The sequence below is a fragment of the Chiloscyllium punctatum genome, chromosome 20 (assembly GCF_047496795.1).
Source record: "Chiloscyllium punctatum isolate Juve2018m chromosome 20, sChiPun1.3, whole genome shotgun sequence".
NCBI lineage: Eukaryota > Metazoa > Chordata > Chondrichthyes > Orectolobiformes > Hemiscylliidae > Chiloscyllium > Chiloscyllium punctatum.
Window position 1 is genome coordinate 76,092,707 of NC_092758.1, and position 17,776 is coordinate 76,110,482.

At 41.0% G+C, this 17,776-nt stretch overlaps 1 protein-coding gene across 5 annotated transcripts in view; it reads left to right on the top strand.

Annotated features, from left to right (window-relative positions):
- Positions 1-17,776, top strand: part of LOC140492203 (F-box/WD repeat-containing protein 11) — a 175,071-nt gene that overhangs the window by 146,387 nt on the left and 10,908 nt on the right. For all 5 annotated transcript variants that reach the window (XM_072591084.1, XM_072591085.1, XM_072591086.1 and 2 more), the window contains 6 exons: positions 263-381; positions 2,787-3,036; positions 5,102-5,220; positions 8,448-8,558; positions 10,020-10,098; positions 13,781-13,970. In XM_072591084.1, coding sequence (XP_072447185.1) covers positions 263-381; positions 2,787-3,036; positions 5,102-5,220; positions 8,448-8,558; positions 10,020-10,098; positions 13,781-13,942 — 840 coding nt within the window. In that variant the 3' untranslated portion in view covers positions 13,943-13,970. The remainder of the gene's footprint in view (positions 1-262; positions 382-2,786; positions 3,037-5,101; positions 5,221-8,447; positions 8,559-10,019; positions 10,099-13,780; positions 13,971-17,776) is intronic.

Genomic DNA, 17,776 nt, shown 5'->3' on the forward strand with positions numbered 1-17,776 from the left:
AATTATTTTTCTCTCCCCATAGTAGTGACTATAGGAACAATTTCTGTGCTGCTGTTAAGGCAAGAAGGATTAGGAAGAGAAAAAATCAAAAACAGAAACAAAAACAGAAATTGCTGGAACATTTCAGGTCTGGCAGCATCTGTGGAGAGAAATCAGTTAAAGTTTCGGATCTGGTGACCCTTCAGGACTTCAGCTACAGTTCTTGCGGTTTTTACATCGAAACCAGGATCTGTTTTGATTTGTCTGGTTTTATTTGCTACAGATTTGGGACAAACAATCGCTGGAGTGTTTGAAGATACTGACTGGACACACAGGCTCTGTGCTGTGTCTTCAATATGATGAGCATGTCATTGTTACTGGGTCTTCAGACTCTACAGTAAGGTGAGGTGCAGCAGTACACCAGCCTATTAGGGCTGCACTATCTGGATTTAGCAATATATTGCCAGGGTTGGAGGATTTGAGCTACAGGGAGAGGCTGAACGGGCTGGGGCTGTTTTCTCTGGATCGTCGGAGGCTGAGGGGTGACCTTATAGAGGTTTATAAAATCATGAGGGGCATGGATAGTGTAAATCGACACAGTCTTTTTCCTGGGGTCGGGGAGTCCAGACCTAGAGGGTATAGGTTTAGGGTGAGAGGGGAAAGATATAAAAGAGACCTAAGGGGCAACATTTTCACGCAGAGGGTGATACGTGTTTGGAATGAGCTGCCAGAGGATGTGGTGGAGGCTGGTACAATTGTAACATTTAAGAGGCATTTGGATGGGTATATGAATAGGAAGGGTTCGGAGGGATATGGGCCGGGTGCAGGCAGGTGGGACTAGATTGGGTTGGGATATTTGGTCGGCATGGACGGGTTGCACCGAAAGGTCTGTTTCCATGCTGTACATCTCTATGACTCTGACTCTATTTGACTTCGATATTTGTTCCCTGTACATGCTGAGGTGATTTATCAACTATCAGGAGATTACAGAACAATCTCGATTATCCGAACATCAATTATCCAAATTTTGGATTATCCGAACAAGATCTCAAGGTCCTGTAAAAATGCTATCCACTATCTGAACGATCCATTATCCGAACTCTGTTACGTGAACAAAATACTCCCTGCCCGTCTCATTCCGATAATAAAGGCTGTTTTGTCCACTAACGGTGAATGCTTCTCCTTTATTGTCCCATTCTCGCCATCACCCAACAAACTATTTAATTGTAAAAGAGAGGCAGAATTTATCTCCTGTTGGACCAGGAATGACTTCAGGGTATTCCAAAATGTTTTGTGATCGATTATTTTAAAAATCTCTTTTCGAGGGATGTTTTTGTCACTAGCATGTCTGGCATTTGTTACCTGTCTCTAATTGCCCTAAAGCTCATGGTTTGCTCATCCATTTCAGACAGCAGTTAAGAATCACCCATGTTACTTTGAGTGTGGAGTTACTTGTAGGCCAAACTGGATAAGGATGGCAAGTTTTTTTCTCTGAAGAGCAATAGTGAACCGGATGGGTTTTTATAACCATTACGAAGTTTCATGGATGGCATTTCTGAGACTGGCATTCAATACCAGATTTATTTATTGACTTTAAATTCTACCAGCTGTCCTGGTGGGATTTGAACACATAACCCCCTAGTAATAATTAGCCAAGGTCCCCTGTATTAGTCTAGGAACATTACTGCTGCATCACCATCTTCCCATAGTTTTGATATATAATCATGGTTGATTGAAATAAATAATCAAATAATTTGTTTGCATCATGTTGGTTGAGACCCTGAACCCTGCTGCTTTTTTTTTCCCAAAGTACCTTGAGAACTGTTACAACCACCTCAGGGTGGGTGCCTTAGCCCTTAGTCAACCTGTGCTTCAGCAGGAACAATCATCTCTTTTATAAGTGGCCACTTAGCTCTCCCCAAGATCGTAGCTGATTAAGATGAAGAGTAGTGTCCTCCTTCTGCCCACCAAGGTTCCCAGGCAACAAATGAAATGAATGACCAGTTGATGCACTGTTGTAACTGAAGGTTGAAGTCGTGCCAAAAACAAACTGCTTGGAAAACTCTGCAGGTTTGGTATCATCCGTGGAGAGAAAGCAGAGTTAATGTTTTGAGTCTAGTGATCCTTCAGAATTTCTGAAGAAGGGTCACTGGACCTGAAGGGTTAACTGTACTGCTCAACCTGCTGAATTTCTTTCTGGCAATTTTTGTTGCTGGTTCTGATTTCTGTTTTTTTTTGTTCAAGAATTACTGTTAGCCAGTCTGCCAGGAGAACTTCCTCCTTTTCTTTGCAAAGGCTTTATGTCCATCCGAGCTCTTGCAATTGGCATCTCATCCAAATAATGTCAAACCCTGCAACATTTCTCTAGTACTACACTAGGACATTCACCAAAGTGAGCAACTAGAGTCCTGGAGTGGGATTTGAACCACAGCAAGGGTCCTATGACTAGGGTATTGAAATAGTTTTTACACACAGTTCAATTCCCCATCAATAATAATAATAGAGCAAATGTACTGCGACATATGATGATTCTGCCTCCTCTATGGTAGACCATACTGTGGATGCTTATGGACTTGATTACTACATGAAAACCGGTCATTGATATCAACAGTGTAACAGATCAGGTTCTCTTTGTGCAACATTGCACTACTGTAACAGAAGGGACTTTCTACAGGGCAGATGAAAAAGCCCTTTCATGTTTATTTTTATGCAGTTAGACTTTTCTTCATCCAGAGTAATGTTATGGGATATGCCCATTGTAAAATTATTTGGAGACAGTAACCGAACGGAATTTGTTTCTTTCCTAGGGTCTGGGATGTTAATACAGCAGAGGTCTTGAACACACTAATTCATCACAATGAGGCAGTGTTGCATCTTCGTTTCAGTAATGGACTGATGGTCACATGTTCCAAGGACAGATCTATAGCTGTATGGGACATGGCCTCGCCGACTGACATCACTCTGAGGAGGGTGTTAGTTGGCCATCGGGCAGCGGTCAATGTGGTCGACTTTGATGACAAATACATTGTGTCAGCATCAGGGGACCGGACTATTAAAGTGAGTTTAAATGTTCTCTTATCCTCCCCACCCTGTCTCAATTTCATTCTTGCTTGTGTGCGTGTATCTGTCCTGAATGAGAGTCTCTGCTCTGTTGTCTCTGTTCCCACCATTCCCTGGCAGCTTGGAGAATTTATGGGCTGCTTTTATTCTAGCACCAGCAGAGCATCTACACCCTTTACATCAACTGTTTCCTCCAGCAATTCGGCCTGACCTCCTCCTGTGTTTCCACACCTTTTGATCTTGTTTCAAATTTCCAACATCTGCAGTTTTTGCTTTTGTTCCCTCTATTATGTTTGCTGTATCACTGCTTTTGTGTATAAGGAACTGCATGACTAATGTTAATGTTTTAAATAGCTGCAGTCTTTCATGAAAAGAAGCCTAGATCATCATCATTTTATAATGTTAAATTTTTATCCCAAAGTTTCTCTTTGATTATATTCTCTCTTGGACTGTTAGACCTGGTGCACATAAACGCTGTCAGGACTTCTAAAATTGCCCTTGTCGACATTAATTTAGCAAGACAAGATTTGAATCTTCCGACCCACTCTAGGTTGTACAGCGATGTGTCTGATGCTTGCCTGATCAATCAAACTCCGATCAGGGGCCGAGCCACATGACACTTAAATGGGTTTCCAGGGCAGGAAAGGATAGATTCAACAGTCTAGACTTCTCAACTGGATCAATTTGCTGCAGCAAGCTGTTTCTTTCTACTATTCTTTCACAGGGTGTGAGTAGTGCTGTCCAAACCAGTAGTTGTTGCCCACCCTGAATTGTCCTTGAGAAGGTGGCAGTGAGGTGTCATCTTGAATTGTTGTAATCCTTATGGTGTAGGTATGCCCACAGTGATGTTTAGGAGGGAGTTCAAGTTTTGAGCCAGCAACAATCAGGAGTCACTTGGGAGACAGAGGTCACAGGCTTGGAATGTACTTGGTGAGTGGTTTCAATGTCTTATCAATGGTGCACAACTGCTGCCACTGACCAGGCACTGAAGTGCTGGAGGTAGTGAACATTCAATCGAAGATGCAATAAAAAAAAATCCTCCTTTGAAATATTTCCTTTTTGATTCTTGATGAGCTGTTGGTAACTTCCAGCATCATCATTTTTGTGTTTCCAGTTTTTCCTTAATCTCTCATGTTTGAGCTCTAAAGTGGCAAGATATTTAGATTCTGATCACGTGTTCAGTATTCATTTTATATATTTAATGCTGTGAGCTCCCCAGTTTTCCATGGTTTTGTGACATAGTTCTCTAGTTTTCTGTGTTCCTTTCCCTTTTGCCTAAGTGTTCTGATATTCTCTGCAAATGTGAGGTAGAACATGCATTTTCACTCAGCAAGTGGCCAGGGTCCTGACTACACTGCCTGGAAGTGTGATGGAGACAAAAAAAAAAGTGCAGATGCTGGAATCTGAAATAGACAGGCAAGAGGCTGGAAGACCACAGCAAGCCAGGCAGCATCAAGTGGTGAAGTTGACATTTCAGGTGTAAGCTTTCTTCAGGACTGAAGAAGGGTTACATTCAAAAAGTCAATTTCTCCACCTCCTGAAAGTGTGATTTGAGGCAGGTTTGATTGGTGTTGTTTCTTTCTATTTAACTCTGAACTTGGATGATTATTTAAGGGAAGAAGGCAGGAGATTGGCACCAAGTTAGTACTCAGAGCTAGTGCAGATATAGGGGCTGAATGGCCTCCCTCCTCCATAACGATTCTGATAGAATGACTTTGTGCGACTGGCCTTTTGTCATGTGCCCAAATGGTTATACTTTGACACATAGCACAGTGTATTGGCAGATTGTCTTATGGTATTCAATGTCACTCTACCTTTCCAGTAGAAGTCACTGGATTATGATGAGGACTGGAGACCTGTGCTGGACGCTCGCTCTCGCCAGTGCTTTTTGCAAGCTGTTTTTCTGAATAGTGATATGTTTTCTCCATTTGTCGTCGTCTTCATCTTCAGAAGCTGGAGATTGTTTTGAATCCCTATGAGGTTGTGGCTGAAAGCAGAGATTGTATTTTGTTTTCATTGCCTTTATCAGGGCATGATGCATCTTTTGTGTTTATCCTTGCAGGTGTGGAGCACAAGCACTTGTGAATTTGTGCGTACCCTGAATGGCCATAAGCGAGGAATAGCATGCCTTCAGTATCGGGACCGACTGGTTGTCAGTGGTTCCTCTGACAATACCATCAGGTAGAGTCTTGACCTGCGGAATCTCTGACCGTGTATATGCAACGATTAACCAATTACAAGGCTTGTGGCATGCAGCAGAGCTGTGGAACCAATTAGATAACCCCTAAAGAGGTGGCAGAGGCAAAGTGGGCCACAATGCATCCTCTTGCTACGTGTCACTATACTGCAAAAGATACATCAATTTGTCATGCACCAAATGTGCTTGCCACTCTATTCAGACAGACTTGATCTAACATCCATAACACTAATTTACCATTATGTTATGTTTCTTGTAGGTCTGCACTGTGTTAAAACAAGTACTTAAGAACATAATTCAGTCTGCCTATCCTTTCTGTCCACTGAAATTAGTACTGTGATTACATTGTATTCCCTGGTGCCTTACTCGAAGTGATCATGTTTTATTTGCAAGCGTAGAAACTGAGTGTCGACAGCCTGTTAACTTTGACAAGGGTATTATTGATAAGCCAACTGATGTCCCCTCCCTGGCATCTACACCAGTTTGTTGGTTAATCGCCAAGAGCCTTAACCTCTGTTCAGGTAGTTATCTGTTCCACTTTGACTCAGCATACACAATCCAGTGTGACAGCTGTTCTCAAGGGATGGTGAGCAAGAGCAGTGGGGAATATTCAATGGGTTCTTGGAGAATTACTGTGCTTGAAGGACAAGTGATTTGATCATGTGTGATTCTGTAAATTGGGCATGCCAAAGCAGAGAGAAGTTTAAATAAGAGGGTCTCGTGGCATGATAGTTTCCCTCCATCTGAGCCAGACCTTAAATACATGTCTGAGTAGGTTGCTTGAAAATAGTTTTAAAAAGCACATTGAGGATTTATTGCAATTTTGAACATAGTAAAATAATGTAGACTATGTTGATTTGTCCCAGCTTATCTAAGACATTAGAAATATACATTTTATTTATTCATGAGATGTAGGCATTATTGCATTCCTAATTGCTTTTCAACTAATCTAGCTGGGCCATTTAAACGTCAGCTGCATTACTGTGGGTGTGAAGTTGCATGTAGACCAGACCAGGTCTGGATTACACATTACCACCTCTATCGGACATTAGTGAACCAGATGGGCTTTAATGACATTCAACAGTAGTTATGTGGTATTAGAATAGCTTTTAATCCTGGTATTTTATTTTTTACTGAATTCAACTTTCACTAAATGCCATGATGAAACTTGGACCCATGTCCACAAAATATTAGCCTAAGGTTCTAGATTTCTAATCCAGTGACATTATCACCAAATCACCATCTCCTAGGACCTTGGTTGGATTTTGAGGTAATTTGAATTTGCAGAGAAGTTATTTCAGTAAATGAGTTTTCAATTGAAAATCAATGCATATTAAATTTCTTTCAGAAAATAACATTTTGTTTACTGAGTAGTTTAAGATGGGATGTGGTTAGGTATAATGTAATTGGGATGAACAATTGTCTTTGGACCTCTTATTCCTGAAACTTCCCATCATTAAAGTTTTCCTCACATCCTGTCCAAGTGATTGCAGGCTAATTAATTATATGGACTTCAGTAAGGCGTTCAACAAGGTTCCTCATGGGAGACTGATTAGCAAGGTTAGTTCTCATGGAATACAGGGAGAACTAACCACTTGGATACAGAACTGGCTCAAAGGTAGAAGACAGAGGGTGGTGGTGGAGGGTTGTTTTTCAGACTGGAGGCCTGTGACCACTGGAGTGCCACGAGGATTGGTGCTTGGTCGTCCAGTTTTTGTCGTTTACATAAATGATTTGGATGTGAGCATAAGAGGTATAGTTAGTAAGTTTGCAGATGACACCAAAATTGGAAGTGTAGTGGACAGCAAAGAGGGTTACTTCAGATTACAACAGGATCTGGGCCAGATGGGCCAATGGGCTGAGAAGTGGCAGATGGAGTTTAATTCAGATAACTGCGAGGTGCTGCATTTTGGGAAAGCAAATCTTAGCAGGACTTATACACTTAATGGTAAGGTCTTTCGAGAGTGTTGCTGAACGAAGAGACCTTGGAGTGCAGGTTCATAGCTCCTTGAAAGTAGAGTCGCAGGTAGAAGAAGGCATTTGGTATGCTTTCCTTTATTGGTCAGAGTATTGAGTACAGGAGTTGGGAGGTCATGTTGCGGCTGTACAGGACATTGGTTAGGCCACTGTTGGAATATTGCATGCAATTCTGGTCTCCTTCCTATCAGAAAGATGTTGTGAAACATGAAAGGGTTCAGAAAAGATTTTCAAGGATGCTGCCAGGGTTGGAGGATTTGAGCTAAAGGGAGAGGCTGAACAGGCTGGGGCTGTTTTCCCTGGAGTGTCTGAGGCTGAGGGGTGACGTTATAGAGGTTTACAAAATTGAGGGGCATGTATTGGATAAATAGACAAAGTCTTTTCCCTGGGATTGGGGAGTCCAGAACTAGAGGGCATAGGCTTAGGGTGAGAGGGGAAAGATATAAAAGAGACCTAAGGGGCAACTGTTTCACGCAGAGGGTGATACATGTATGGAATGAGCTGCCAGAGGATGTGGTGGAGGCTGGTACAATTGCAACATTTTGGAGGCATTTGGATGGGTATATGGGCCGGGTGCTGGCAGGTGGGACTAGATTGGGTTGGGATAACTGGTTGGCGTAGACCGGTTGGACCGAAGGGTCTGATTCCATGCTGTACATCTCTATGACTCATGCAGTTAGTCAGATTGTGAAAGGAGAACGAGATGGACTTTGATTTTTTGTTTCCAGTCTGGTAATCCTCTTGTTCCTAATGGGCATAAAGTTACACCAAATGAGAGAGAACTCTACAAATGGACACCTGTAAGTAAGAGAACTTAGGGTGCATTTATTCATCCTGTTCTTTACTTTCTCATGTGAAAGGTTACCATTAGATTTGACCTTGTACAAATGCCAGTTTTATTTTTGTGAAATGGCTCGAGTCTCTCACAGCTTGGCTGCTGTCCTGGTATCACTGAGCAGGCTCTGTAGGAAGTCATGGTTGCTATGAGCCGGCTGTCTAGACCAATGATTGTGGAGAGGGTCATATGATGTTGGGAACATATCCTGTAGATCACTCGGTGAGAGGTAGGTACTGAGGACAGGTGGTTCCCAAACAGGGAAGAATTCTCTTCACAACTGACGCCTCTCACTTTACGATGACACTAGTATTTAGAGGAGCACATCCATTTACTAATATAATTGAAGCATCAACTGAATATAGCAAATGTCTATCATTTTGGCACTCCTTCTTACAGGTTGTGGGACATAGAATGTGGTGCCTGTCTGAGGGTTTTAGAAGGCCACGAGGAATTAGTACGATGCATTCGATTTGATAACAAGAGGATTGTGAGTGGAGCTTATGATGGGTGCGTATAACTCTGAACAGTATTTGAAGATTTGCATTTATATTGTGTCTCATTATTTTGGGATGTCTAAAACTCTTACAATATTTTAAGGTGGAGCCAGTATTGTAATATTGGAAAATGGCTCAGGAAACCCATGCAGGTCCTGCCTACCTGTTCTACAACACTTCTGCAAACTTTGGCTTTCTGTTTTTTTGCTAGCTTAATATGTTTGAATTATGTGAGCCAGGAGCTACAGAGTGCTGCAGTCTCAGTGAATAAAAGCCAAAGATGAAGGTCTCAATCTGGTGATATTGGCAGCCTGCAGTGACCTAAGGAAGGATGACTGGAAGCTATGATACAGTGAAGGCTTGTGTACCATTCCTCTTCTCTCCCCAGGTGTCTCAATCTGTTGAGAAAGGCAAAAAAGACCAAAGGGCAGACTTTAGCAAATTGCCCTCCATTGCCGCTTATATAACCAAATTCCTTCTAATCCATGGCTTACTCGCCTCTTCTATAAAATCTGTGCAGCTCTGAAAAATGATATGGAATTGTATTTGAAATGCCAGTAAGAAATCTTATAATTCAGGGTTTGAAGTCATTGGGTTTAACTGCTTTGCAAAAGGAATTCTTCCTAACTTCTAACCTAATTATTTGGTATCATGTTTGGTATAGTTTTAACTATCTATTTCAAATACTCAAAAAGATGGCAAAGAGTTAAGCAGACAGGGTTTATGATGGAGTTTTATAACTCTCTATTTCTCTGAGAATCACTTTTACATGAATTGCACATAAATCTCAAAATATTCTCTCCACATTGTGCAGAAGAGGTATACCAATTACCTAATCCTTATGTGTGGACCCTGTTTCCACAGCCCTTTAAAACCCTTACCCACTATTATATAATTTTTTTCAGGACTTCTGCATTGTAATATATGCCTTGAAGCTTCCCAGAACCAAACTCTTAAACAAGAACTTAAAATTTTATTTAGCATCTTTCATGTTGAAATTGTATACAGATGGCAGTGATTTATATGATGAGCTAATCTGTTTTGGTGCCACGGATTGTTGGATAAATGTTGTCCAGGAGTCTGAGGAGAACTGCTCTAATACTCATGTAGTGGTGCAATGAGATCTTTTGCACTCACCTAAGAGGGGTGTTGTGATCTTGTTCCTTTCAAGGTCTGATACCTCTGAAAGCATCGGCCTAGATTTTCTGGAGTAGTATTCGACCTGTGACCTTTTGACTCATGGGACCATGGCTGACATTTAATGTTGTGCTTACAATAATGGCAAACATTCATCACTCACAGGCCCTACTACTGTGTTAAAGAGTAGGTATGTGCCTGCACAGTTGTCCGGATTAAAATGTTGCCATCCACAATGCATTGTGGTTTAAATTTACCCTTCATAGCTCAATGTTTTCCAGGCTGAATAATAATTTTACGTGAAAATGTATATGATTGTCTTCCTTTCTCCCTCCAGCAAAATCAAAGTATGGGACTTGCAAGCTGCTCTTGATCCTCGAGCCCCTGCAAGTACTTTATGTCTACGTACTTTGGTGGTATGTATCTGCACTTCAGCGTTGCTAGTCTAACAGTATTTCTTCAGTGGGAAAGGGTGTACTGAACTGTCTATGTTGACTCATAAATGGAAAGTAATTTTTAATAGAGTTATTGAACTGTGTATGTTTGATATAGTAAATAGTGATCTGGAATGCACTGCCTAAAAGGGTGATGGAAGCAACTTCAACAATGATTTTCAACAAGGGGTTAGTAAAGAAAGATTTTCATGGCTTTCGGGTAAGAGTGAGGCATTGGGATCGATGATTCATGAATTGGTCTGGCACAAAGGGGCTGAATGGTGTCCTGTTCAATGGCAGTTTTGTGCAGTGTAGTTATACATAAGGTAGTTCAGTACTTTATGATGTTGAACTCGTAATCCAGAGACTTGGAGCAGAGAATTTGGAGTTTGAACCCCACCACTGTGAGGCTGTTTGAAAACTTGAATTCTGTTTACAAACAAAAACAAAAAGCAGTGCAAGAGACCAATAAGCTGCCAGATAAACTTATCTAAATGTACTGATCTTATGTGATCTTAATGCCATTACCACAGAAATGAGAGCACAACCTGGAACTTTCCAAGTCTCTTTCTCTTTTTAATTAACCTGTTTCTCGAATCAACCTATTCAGAGATGTCATTACACACCTCTTAAGCAGGTGGAAGTTAAACCTGGGCCTCCCTGGTACAGGGCAGGGACATTACCAGTGCACTACAAGAGGACTCTCAAGTCTATCTTGTTAATTCATATTCATTGTCTACAAGTGTTGGATAATAACTGGGGGTTAATTGCACCCCTATGAATAGGAGCAGACTAAAACTGTGTTTAAGTTAGGAGATGCACATTTCTAATGCCCATCTTTGCTAACAAATGTCTACAAGGGTATGCAAGGATTGGCTGTACTTTAATGTTTTACTGCCTGATTGTGGGTTCCCTCCGGGTGCTCCGGTTTCCTTCCACAATCCAAAGATGTGCAGGATAGGTGAATTAGCCAAACAACATTGCCCATAATGTTCAGGGATGTGTAGGTTAGGTGCATTAGTCGGGGTAAAATTTAGAGTAGTAGGGTAGGGGAATGGGCCTGGGTGGGTTACTCTTCGGAGGGTCATTGTGGAATTGTTGGGCCAAAGGGCCTGTTTCCACTCTGTAGCGATTCTATGGATTCACTGTATAAATTTACTCCGAGTAGGAAGAATGTGGAATACCCTGTCTGCAGCAGTATTAGACTCACCAACTTTAAGAACATTTAAATGGTAATTGGATAAATATATGGATGATGATGGAATAGAGTTGGTTAGATGGGCTTCAGATCAGTTTCGCAAGTCTGCATAACATTGAAGGCCGAAGGGTCTGTATTGCGCTGTATTGTTTGTTCTAAATTTGCTGTGTTGTTAAGGAAGTCACAGAAATAATAAGTAATCCACAGTTTTGCATGTTCATTTGTGTCTCCATTCTTGATCCAAATAAGTTATCATAAAGTTACATGTGTGTAAAGGTCCTTCTCCATTACTCCAGCAAAATATCTCCATCCAGTTATAGATTAGTACCCCAATGCACCAAGTTTGGTGCATCTCTGGCTGGGAGAAAGTGAGGACTGCTGATGCTGGAGTGTGGTGCTGGAAAAGCACAGCTGGTCAGACAGCATCTGAGGAGCAGAAGAGTTGTCGTTTTGAGAATAAGCTTTTCATCAGGTCTTTTTCAGCTCTATACTACTTGACTCTGCATCAATAGCCATCCTATTAGTTCAGAGCAAAATTGTTTGTTTAATGTGTGAATTAGAGATAAATTCAGCTGATAGATACATGTCTATCGCGGCTTTGACTGACTACCTATATCATGCAAGGCTGTCACACAATGCTGAGCAAAGCAGTTTCCATTCCTTCAGTGTGGGCTCAATTTAAGTCTCAAAACCCAGCAGCAAAAGAGAAATGTCTAGTAACCATTTAACCGTGGCCCATTCTTCCACCACTCATCAAGATAATTTATTTTTGTGGATGAAAGTATAGATGCAGTTCAGAGTTGTAAACAAAAGCTTACAGTTTTCAATGATCATCTTGTAAAACAGAGTTGCTGAAAGTTATGATTGCTTTTTTTCTCAATGTTATAACCACGTTGACAGGTTAAAGACTAAGTTGGAACATTCTAAGTAAATTGATTGCTGGCTGGAAGATGACAGTCTGCTTTGTGCCAAAGTCTCTATAGCTTTGGAAAGATGTAGATAACCCATCATTACTCAAGAAAAGCACAGCAGAAAGTTTTGAAGCTTACTGTTTTTTGCCTACAACATGGGTTGCTGTGGCTGCATGTGATTATTTGAGCAAGTATGCTTGAGCAGAGAGGCTTCACATACTACTCCACTGTGTCACTTTGTCTGCCCTTTTATCAGGACCCCAATCCCCTCGACCTTTAAACTATTGCCCATTCACTTACCCATCCAATTAAACCAGAGGAGACATCAGGCTTGGGGTTGTCATTAGGAGAACTATGTCAAGATTAGAGTGGTGCTGGAACAGCACAGCAGGTCAGGCAGCATCCGAGGAGCAGGAAAATCGACCTTTCGGGCAAAAGCCCTTCATTGGACCTTTTCCAGCACCATGCTAATCTTGACTCTGATCTCCAGCATCTGCAGTAATCACTTTTGCCTATTAGGAGAACTATGTCTGTCAGAAACCTCATACTGGTTAGCACCCTTCTCACCAATCATAAGACCATAAGCTTTTGGAGCTGAAGTAGACCATTCAGCCCATGCTCTGCCATTCAGTGAGATCATTGCTAATCTGATAATCACAGGAAACAAGTTTGTAGCGATGGGCAAAAGAATCTGGTGCAGAGAGTTGTTAGAACAGTGATGTTATAATCTGGAGTGCATCATTTGAAAGGGTAATGGAGCAGTAACTTGAAAAGGGCATTGGATAGATAGTTGAAGTTGGAAAATTTGCAATGTGATAGGGAAACAGCAGGAGAGAGGGGCAAAACTAGATAAGCTCAGATATCTGCATTGTCACCTTCTGTGCAGTAAGATTTAAAATTCCAGAGGCTTGCAGGCTATATCCCTTAAACAGGTCATGTGGGCAACATAATCGTTATCAAATTACATTATCAAATAACATTATCAAATAGTGATTCTGTAGTACAGAACTAGAGTATGCTGAAAAAAAAATCCAAAGTTTTCATCTTGCTTTCATCAGTACTTTTCTGAAGAAATACCAATTTATTGTATGAAAGAAGAGTGCTTGCTCGGTTGACAAGTGAGCTCTGGAAGAGACGTACCATGGAGAGCACATCCATTAATGCAGATGACCGTTAACTGCTAGGTTTAGTTTAAATTTAATGTCCTGATGAGTTCAAGAGGAAATGCTTTGACAAAACGTGCCTTTTATCAACAATAAATGTTTTCAGCTGTATGTTCTCACCATAAAAATGTTTTGAAAGGTTTCTTGTTTGTTAATTTGTTCATGAGGTGTGGATTTCACTGACAAAGTTGTTCCATATTCCTTGACAACAGTTAAGTGTCAACCATATTGTAGCAAGTGCAAAATATCAGTTGCATGTTAAGTAGAAGATAGTCTTGTTTCAGTACAATATCCCTAAGTAGGCACATACTGCATGAGAGAAATCTCTTTAGATTCCAATAGTGAAAGCTACTGTACGTTCATATGTCTTTGTCCCAATGTTTGATTTGCAGGAGCACTCTGGCCGGGTATTTCGACTGCAGTTCGATGAGTTTCAGATCATCAGTAGTTCCCATGATGATACCATTCTGATCTGGGATTTCCTGAATGTGCCATCAAGTAACCAGAATGAAACACGCTCTCCATCGAGGACGTACACTTACATCTCCAGATAACGGGATACGTGGCCACTACCTGGAGCAGGTGCTGCTGAGTTCACATTTTAACTAATCCATGTTAACCAAACATCCTCTTTTTTTTGCTGACCAGAACCCAACTTCATCAAGTACTGCTCTGTAACCGGACCCTGTTTGTGTAAGGGCTACTGTGGAGAGTGATTGCTGAGCAACACTGTGAGGGAGTTGGACGATATTAGTAAGAGTGCTGAGTGCAAGAGGAGTTCTTAAATGACAGTGGGAGGATCTGGAATTACATCAGGTAGAGGTACAGTCGATAAGGCACTGCTGAGGAAAAGTAGTTATTCAGTGATAGTGAAGGAGTTGGAATCACATCAGTAGGCATAGAATCAGTAACATAGGGTGCTATAGGAGAGGAGTTAATGCAAGCATGGATCAATAAGTGTGAGAGAATTTGCAATAACATTGATAGAATTACAGTGAGTAACATGGGGGCTGGTTTACTGTGTGAATGAGCAGATTAACGTCAGTTGAGAGATGTTGATTAACCAGTTGTAAGCTTGTGTGATTTGAGTGATGGATGGTACAGAATACTTGCTGCTTGAAGTTGCCCTAAAAGTGTATCCACAGCAGTAAATCTCTACTTCCTGCCTCTTGTGATCTTAGTACAATTACAACTTGGAGCTTTTCTTGCAGCAGAGTAGCTTTAAACAGAAATGCTGACAAGCAATACAAGTGAAATTAGAGGTGTTCTGGATCTCACTGATTTTACAGGCATGTTTGCTATATATCTTGTCAGAAAGCTTTTAAGGTTTCAATACAGGCCCTGGAGTTCCAAAAAGGAAGCTGTCTTGGTTACATTTACTGCTCAGTGAAGGCAGTCCATTCTATAAGATTTCCCTAAGTTCCCAAAGCAGTATGAACCAGCAGTATACATTGCTTGAGTTTTGAGGGATGATTGACTACCTGTGTAACTCATCTTCAGAGACCTGAAATCAACTAACCCATATTAGCAGAAGCTGCAGAAGGTCTCGCAGCTTGGCTAAGTTGTTCAGCTGCATTCCCAGTGAGCTTGGCTGCTGTACACCATAAGTTCTTGTTCCTAATGAATTACTGGTATGACTTAAATGCAGAATTGCTGAAATAAGACAATTCTAGGACAGAAACCAAATTTTCACCTTTGGGGTTTTTGATGAGCTCTGTGCTGCAGAAAGATCCTGACTTTTAGTGACTTATTTCAGATGATATTATTTTGTGCCCATTAAGGCTAAACAAAACACTTCAGGAGCTACTTCAGGCATCTAGTCAATGCGGCATGGCTCAGATTCATTGTGGATGCTCTTTATTCTGTCCAACAGCACACTTCAACTCCAGTCTGCAAAAATAAAAATCTTATACATTACTGTAACGTTTCCTCTTTCTGTGCCAGCCAGCCCTCTCCTCCTGAAAGAGATGTCAATTTAATGTGAAATGGAGAGACGGCCCTTGAAAACAATCCAAGTTCATTTTGTATTGGATTTTTATCCTTTTAGTCTGTTTTAGTGTTAAATCTATAAGTTAATTCGCTGGGTTTTAAGGTTTGTTTTCAGATGTTTCGTCACCATACTAGGTAACATCATCAGAGACAGTCTCTGGTGAAGCGCTGGTGGTATATCCCGCCTCTCTATTTATAGGTCTTGGTTTCTTAAGGTAGGTGATGTCATTTCCGGTCCTTTTTTTTTCAAGGAAAGATAGATAGAATGTAAGTCGATGTGTTTATTGATGGAGTTTAGCGTGTGGAGCATAGTTCTAGAGTGGTAATGTATTTCTTGTTGCTTATATGCCTGACATGATTTGGTATTTCCAGGCTTGCGCTTTATTTCTTTCTTTAGAATCTTTGATCAGGAGAGAGCTGTTTTGGGAAATGGGTCACCATAAAATATCGATATTCCTCCAGCCCAAGTGAAACCGAATGTCACATGCTCAAGCCAACAGTATGCTCTTTCCTCCATAATTTGCTGTATTTTCAAAGTAAATGTGAAACCATCCCTAAAGAACGGTACCTGTATCACCTAATCTTCCTCCTTCTACACCACGTTCTGACAGCGCTCCCCCAGCTCCTGTTCTACCAGATGAACCTTCTGGGTCTTGAATCTCAGATCTGGCCTGCCTGTGCTCTTGAGTGCTATCTGCATCGATGCTAGTGATTGGCAGTCCAGGTCCAAAGCGGATGAACGTTATATTGTCCTGGTCGTATCTTCATCCACACCTTCACTGGACAGAAATCTCTCAAATTCACATGAAGGCCACCATGTTAACCTTATTCTCAGAGATCAGAGACCTCTATAACAGATTAGCAATTAAGACACTTCCTTACATATCCTAGCTGTAGTTCAGTAATCTGTTCCTCGTATCAGCTCATGTGTCCGGTGTCTGTCTTTTGTGTTCTTTCAGTTGTGTTCTTTCACTTTTTGTGTCTTTAGAACATGCCAGTCTACTCAGTTACTGCTTTGTCATATGTGATCAATTAACTCCAAACTTCAAATTGTGGCACTCTCAATTTTGTCCCTTCTCCCCTCTAGATTTCTGTATTGAAAATAATAACTTATGAAAAAGCCCGAAACAGCCTGGAATACAAGCAGCCTGAGATGACTTGTGTTTTAGTGTATATAGATGTACATACCAAACCCCTCAGTATAGCCTTACAATCCTGTAGGGGCGCACACTGGAAGTGAATGCAAGACCTGGCAATGAAAGGATACGATTGCAACTTAACCAAGGGTTTGTGGAACATTCTCTATTCACATGGGATATAAGAACTATTAAAGCCAACTGAATCCATTACATCTCCATGCAAAGCACTAGCCACCTTCCAAGATATTGCCACAAACCTGTTCATAAGCAGCATTGTAAAGGGATGTAAATTAATACATCAAAACAACTTCAGTTTAATTGGACATGAGCATTTAAAGAAGTCAACACTTATCTCCACAAATCAAGCTGAATTTTGGTGTAAAGGATATTTTAAAATTTCTTTCTTGTTTTAGATGACAAACATGTCCCTAAACACTGGCTATAATGTAGTACCTCTGTGATTGACAAAACTAAAAACAGATTTGAAATCAAAAGTTACAATCATAGAATTTAGAACTGTTCCACAAAAGGCTTCTGTCGTTGCACATACGTAAACTGCCATGGAGTTTGCCAAGCACATTTCATAGGACCGCATAATATATCCACTAAGTTTCCTTGTCCATCTTGCATGTAAGCTTATCAGCCTTCCTATTATCAGTGCTAGCATACAGATCCAAAAGCCCTGGTGAGCCTGTCAAAGTTGACCATTCTTTGTGAGCGCCAACTGTGAAAGTTAATGGGTAGGTGAGTCTGGTTTCCTTGCAGATACTTCAGGAAGCATTAGCTGGATAATGATGAGGAATGGAATCTGGTTGATTGCTCCCCACTTGACTAACATCCAACATACTTCAATTCGCTCTGTACTTCAAGGCCACTCTTACTAAATGAGCTGTCAAATGTATGCTTCCAGTGGAGCAAGTTGAACCGATGGCTTTTTCTTTGGTCAGATGAGTCTTAATCTGGGTAAAGATATGGGTGGTAATATGTACAGTGCATTGCATTCCAGCAGAAACTGATATGGGCTATGGTTGCAGTCAAAAAACGTTTTCATAGAAAGTGAAACTTCAATTTTAGCAGTCACAGCTCAGCACTACTGACTGCATTTGCTGCTCGCCTTTAGCCGTCAAAGAAAGTAATATGTAGTTTGGAATATACTTTTTGACAGCTTTTGGCCTGGAACAAATTCTTCATTCTTTGCTGTTGAATTCATTTTCATTGCTGTAACCTGATTAAAATTGTTCCCATATGATAACCTGGCTG